Below are 6,064 nucleotides of genomic sequence, written 5' to 3'. Positions count from 1 at the left end.
CAGGTAATTTGGGAGAAATAGCAGGAAAAAAGACATAGTTCTTACTGATTGGGAGAGGAGAGGTGATCTTAGAGAGCCTGGGAATGTGGCCCGCCCATCTTCCCCGTCCCAGTGCTGGGATGTCTGAACAAACAAGGAGAAAAAAAATAGATGCAGGGAAGAAACTCCTGCAAGAATACCAGCAGAAGAAGTGTCCGAGTGGACCTGCAAACGTGAAGAACAAGAAGAAAAACAAAAAGGGAGGTAGCCCCAAGACAAACAACACGGGACACTGTGACTCAACTGAGGGTACAGCCAAACTCCAGGCTGACCCCGAGCCTCCCCTGCCTTTGGACACAGTCACAGCGGCCGAGGTCAAGAGTGTCACAGGTCCCAATACCACCAGGGATCTGGAGACAAGATACCAACACCTGCTGCTTGCCCTGGACTCCAGCAAGGTAACAATCCAACAGCTGTGCAGTGAGGTGCAACAACTAAAGAAGGAAAAGGAGAAGACAGCACATGAGCAAGAAGCACTGAGAACAGAGCTGGAAATCCACACGCTCTCCTTACAAATGCTGGTTTCCCAAGAAGGGGATTTGCAGTCTGCCCTGGCCCACATGGAAAAGGTAGCCAAGGAGAGAGAAAGAGAGCATGAAGGTCTCACCAGACACCTGCAGGCTTCACAGCAGCGCTGCCAACAGCTAGAGAAGACAGTGTCTGCACTCACCACCATGCAGAATGGGACTGAGAAGAAGAAACTCCAGCTCCTGGAAGACCTCAATAATGTGAAGCTTCAGCTGCAGGAAAAGGCCCGAAGCTACGATGACTTGGACGCAGCCAACGCTGAGTTGCAGGAGAAGATCAAAGTGCTCTGGACTCAGAAGACCAACATGAAGAACCGAATTGGAAAATTTCAACAAGCACTGGGGGAGCGGGCAGTGCTGAAAAGACAACGAGACAATCTGAGAAGCCTGGTGAGCGCACTGAAGCTGGAGAGAGACACCTTTGAGGAGGACCTGAGGGTGGAGAGGTCCACGTGGAAAGACAAGGTCCAGCAGCTCACAGAGCAGATGAATCAAATGAGAGAGGAGAGAGAGCAAGCGGGGAGGCAGGTGCTGCAGCTAGAGACCAACCTGGCCCAACTGACAAAGCAGCTGGCAGAGCCGCAGCCCCCCACAGGACCATCTCAGGCTGAGCAGCAGCTGCAGGCCCAGGCCTGCCAGATGCAGAAGGACATAAAGATCCTGGAGCACCAACTTCACACCCAGGTCCAGGAAAACCAGAGCCTTAGACTCCAGACCCTGCAGCAGCAGGAACGGCTGCGGATCCTGGACAAGAAGGACAAGGAAAGGGATCAGAACATCAGACGCACCTGTGTGCACAACGCAGCGCTGCAAGAGCAGCTGACCCAGCTGCAGGATGCTTTCCACAGGCTGAGCTCTGAGAAGGAGGACCTGGCCAGCCTCCTGACCTCAGAGCAGCAGGTGAAGGAACAGCTGCAGCAGAAGCTGGAGCAGCGACAGGAGGAGGTAGAAGACTGGAAAGAGGTGGCTGCGACCAGGAGCCAAGCAGCTGAGAACCTGCAGGAGCTGCATGGCCAGTGCCTGGCCCAGCTGCAGGAGCTCAGAGCCACCTGTGCTCAGCACGTGGCCTACAATCAGCAGCTGACCTCAGAGAAGGAGGCACTGCAGCAGCACCTGCTGAGGCAGACCCGGCTGCTGGAGCACCTGGAGCAAGGGCAGGGGCACAGCAAGTTGGGGGACCACAGGGTGCCTCAAAAGGACACCCTGAAGTGCCTGGAAGCAAGGAGGCAGCAGCAGGAGCAACCACAGGCCCTGCTCAGCTTCCTGGCCTTCCCTAAGGAAGGTGGAGAAGTGAGAAAGGAAGAGGAGATGAGTGAGGAGGCAACTCCAGGGGACCTGACTGTCCCCACGGATGTAGAGAATCCTCAAAGCTTGAGGGATTTTTACCTGAAGGTGCTAGCAGTCGCTGAATCCACAAAAGACAGGCTCAGCCAGCGGCTGCAGGAGGAGCAGGCCCGCTGCAGCTGCCTGGCCAACCTGGCAGCCCAGTGCCAGACGAGACTGGAGCACCAGGCCCTCTTCCCCAGAAGCTGGAGCCATGGCGGGTCTGGGGACCGGAAGCTGGACCTGAAGGTGGCTAACAATCAGCCGACAATCTGCTTCCTCCACGCCCTGCCCGACAACGTGGACTTCCAGAGTCCAGTACGGGACCTGCAGCTGCAGTGCAGCCAGCTGTCTGAGCACATGGGCGCCATCGAGGCGTCTCTTGCGACCTGTACAGAAGAGATGGCAGTCCTGGAGGAGCTGCACCGCGAGAAAGCCCAGTATGTCCACCAGCTGACCCGGGAGAAGATGGAGAGGAGGAGAGAGCTGCAGGAGGTGCTGCTGCGGCTTGCAGGACCTGGCACGGGGTGCCAGGGCAGGACACAGGCAGACCCCGAGACCCCCGCTGCTGGCCAGGCCTTGTCCCCTGTGTCGGGCCCAGGATACATGGAGCTGAGGGAGGAGCAGAAATGCTTGGCCCAAGGGCACCTTGAAGACCGCGGGAACCCTTGTCCTGGAGAGGCCTCCCCCGCGGGACATGTTGTGCTGCTGATGCCCGACCTCGAGAGCCCCCAGGAGCCTTCAGGCTGGGGCAGCCCGCGCCTGGGCCTGGGCCCTCTCCTCTCCACACTGAGGCACATGATGAGCTTCCGTCCATGACTTCCCAAAGCCTTGGCACAAGTGGCACAGAGACTTAGGCAGCCGCATGGCGTCCTCACAGGACCTGATACCATGGCTCAGCTGCAGGCCACACCTGCCAGAGACTGCTGGGAGGTCACCCCGATTCTAAGACACCTCAAAGTCCACTGATTGTAGGGGCAGGGGCTTCTGCTGGGCTTATTACTAATAAATTCTTTGCAATGATAGTTGAGCGTGATGAGGTAATTTTCCCTTAGCATATCAGTGATAGTGTATTTCCTGACATAGAGTTTTACTGATTTCTGGAATCATTCTCCTAATTTTGACTTAAGGTAAAAGTTTTTTAGCAAGTGAGTTAATATACATTTTAGAGTCTGGTGCATTTGTGATTCTTAAATATCCCTCCATAATGGCAACACTGAATTCTCTTATGTGTATTTTAATATACCACAGTGATAGTACACTAAGGTGAAACACTAGTACAAACTGAGAAAGAGTAAAAGGTTATTAGGTTCTGACAATCCAGAAGTGTTTCTGTGCCCCAAGTGGTAGAGTGGTAGCACTGAGCAGAAGAGCTTAGGGAGAATCCATAGGCCCAGAGTTCAAGCCCCACAAATGACAAAAAAGAAAGTCTGAAAATGTCGACACGAAATAATTATTACTGGAATAAGCAGAGGTCTTCTGTATTGGGAAAATATATACCAAGGAAGTGCAGAAGTGTATTGCATAATAAAATATGCAATATCCAGCATCTCAATTTTTCATTCATTAATTTTGTTGTTGTTCGTGGGATTTGAACTCTAGGCCTGGGCAGTGTTCCTGAGCTATTCAGCTCACAGCTAGCACTCTTATCACATGAGCCACAGTGTCATTTTTGTTTCCAACTGGTTAATTGGAGATAATAGTTTCATGGCTTTTGTGCCCAGGACTGCTTTGAGCTAAAATCCCCAGATCTCAGCCTCTGGAGTAGCTAGGTTTACAGGTGTGAGCCACTGGAGCCTGGTTCATTTATTTCTTTTTCAAGTGATTAATATGGCATACAGGTCATAGAATCTAGTGAAATATTAAAATTTCAAAAAAAACATGGTTGAAAAAAAAAGGTTAAGGTACAAAATATATTTTACCTTGGACAGTAACAATTTAAAAATGAAAATTCAAAACTATTAAGAATAGCTTTCACGTTTTTTTCTGAGGTTTCCTCTGATCAGATTAACCCCTTCCATCATCCTCTCTGCTGCCCTAGACTCATCCCTGTGCCTGCCCAGACTCAGTTCTTGATTCTCACTGCCTTGATCACATGTGTGCTGCCTGCATTTTCACCCTTGCTTCCATTTCATTCCACCATCCCTTCCCACTACCCCTGCTTAGACTCTCTACTGATTGTAGAAGCATGCATCATGTGGAAGTGTGCCAGTCACGAGGGAAAAAACCTGAGCAAGAATATGAAGCCCTGAGTTAAGCCCCTCTAGTGGGAGTCACCGACACACACACACACACACACACACACACACACACACACACACACACAGACTCTTGGGCACACACACAGGCAATTACACATATTTTTGCTTAGCTCAGTGTCTGGGTCATTGGTATGTATACTTTTCTCATATTAGTACTGAGAGATGGAGCCCAGGCCCTACTGCTGGAGCAGTAGGAGCTCACTCCAGACTCCTTCCCAAATGCCAGTCACCTTTCTGCACATATGTGAAGATCCACACCCGCAAAATGACTCAAGGAATCACACGCAGAGACTGAGACTTGCCATTGCCTTAGCTTTCTGGTAGAGAAGTCATACACATTTCTCCTCATTGAAAAAATAACACAAGAGAATCTGAAATCACTTTTCTTAACTCAAGGTATGGTAAGTATACCCCTTTCAGACACCAGAGCCAAACCCACACATCAATCATCCCAAGTGATTTTTAAATCTAGGTAAATAGTCCTCCTCGAGATTAGTGCTAGGAGTCTCAGTCAAACAAATGACCCTGACCTTTTCCAAGATTTGAAAACCATTGAAATTAGTCATTTGTTTTATTTGGACAGTAGGTTAAGTGTCACAGCCGGCACATCCCTTAGAGAAAGTGACTTAACATAATAAATTATGAAAGAGCACACAGAGTTCCCAGGACTCTTCTTATTCTCGACAGTGTAAGTCAGCAATTCATACATAAATCTATGGCTAGCACCAACACAGAGTCTACACACTGCCTAGACCCACAGGGATCTCTCTCCTTGAGAGACATGTGAGCTTCGCCTCCTGAAATGGGCATCACCATGTCCCTGAAGGTCCCACGTTCTTCGGAACTGCTCACACTAGTCATCAGTCACAGTCATCAACTCTGCCTTTGGTCACAGTCCTAGTGAATGTTTAAGCATTGCAGTTTGGAGAAAAGGAATATCTTACAATCTGGAAGTGATGGCTCAGGCCTGTCGTTCTACCTACTGAGGAAACTGAGATCTAAGGATGGAAGTCTGAGCAGAGAAGTCTCAGACTCTTAAGTACCCACCCAAAAGCTGACAGTGGAGTTCTGTCTACCAAGAACAGGAGCTTTGGCTAGTGTGTCCACAGCTGGCCCAGAAGAAGATGGAGAGGAGGAGAGAGCTGCAGGAGCTGCTGCTGCGGCTTGCAGGACCTGGCACGGGGTGGCAGGGCAGGTACACAGGCAGACCCCGAGACCCTAGCTGCTGGGGAGGTCACTTCCCCCACGTCAGGCCCAGGGCACATGGAGCTGAGAGGGGAGCAGAAAGGTTTGGCCCAAGGGCACCTTGAAGACCGAGGGAACCCTGGCCAGGGAACATGTTGTGCTGCTGACGCCCGACCTCAAGCGCCCCCAGGAGCCTTCAGGCTGGGGCAGCCCGCGCCTGGGCCTGGGCCCTCTCCTGGGCCTGGGCCCTCTCCTCTCCACACTGAGGCACATGATGAGCTTCCGTCCATGACTTCCCAAAGCCTTGGCACAAGTGGCACAGAGACATAGGCAGCCGCATGGCGTCCTCACAGGACCTGATACCATGGCTCAGCTGCAGGCCACATAGGCCAGAGATGGCTGGGAGGTCACCCCAATTCTAAGACACCTCAAAGTCCACTGATTTCCAGAGCAGGGGCTCCTGCTGGGCTTATTACTAATAAAAAAAAATTCTTTGTATATTTAGACGAAGAATAATGAGATTAGTGAGATTAATTTCCATTACCTTATTAATTTTTTCTGATGAAGTTTTATGGTTTATGAAGCAGTTCTTATAATTTAGATTGAAGGTAAAATTTATTTTCTCAGGTGAGTTAGTTTATATCCTTAATAGTTCTTTGCGTTTGTGATTCTTAAATATTTCTCCATAACAGCAACAATGAATTTTCTCATGTGTATTTTAATAAACCA

General features: G+C 50.4%; 1 protein-coding gene across 1 annotated transcript; it reads left to right on the top strand.

The window, feature by feature from the left end:
- Nucleotides 1–713: 713 nt before the first annotated feature.
- Nucleotides 714–2,708, top strand: LOC150060060 (golgin subfamily A member 2-like). Its single transcript, XM_090337769.1, has 3 exons — nucleotides 714–1,139; nucleotides 1,251–1,511; nucleotides 1,626–2,708. Exons 1-3 carry the CDS (start codon nucleotides 714–716, stop codon nucleotides 2,706–2,708), a joined length of 1,770 nt encoding a protein of 589 aa, XP_090193895.1.
- The last annotated feature ends 3,356 nt before the right edge of the window (nucleotides 2,709–6,064 follow it).

This window comes from Megascapheus bottae, chromosome 8 (genome assembly GCF_031878675.1).
Source record: "Megascapheus bottae isolate mThoBot1 chromosome 8, mThoBot2.hap1, whole genome shotgun sequence".
Lineage (NCBI taxonomy): Eukaryota > Metazoa > Chordata > Mammalia > Rodentia > Geomyidae > Megascapheus > Megascapheus bottae.
The sequence above is the reverse complement of the archived record's forward strand: the minus strand, read 5'-3'. Positions and strand labels throughout refer to the sequence as shown.

Coding starts and splice junctions, on each gene's coding strand:
- LOC150060060 (XM_090337769.1), top strand. CDS start 714: ATGCAGAATGGGACTGAGAAGAAGAAACTCCAGCTCCTGGAAGACCTC. Junction 1,140..1,250: donor CCCAACTGACAAAGCAGCTG/GCAGAGCCGCAG, acceptor CTTCACACCCAG/GTCCAGGAAAACCAGAGCCT. Junction 1,512..1,625: donor TGGAGCAGCGACAGGAGGAG/GTAGAAGACTGG, acceptor ACCTGTGCTCAG/CACGTGGCCTACAATCAGCA.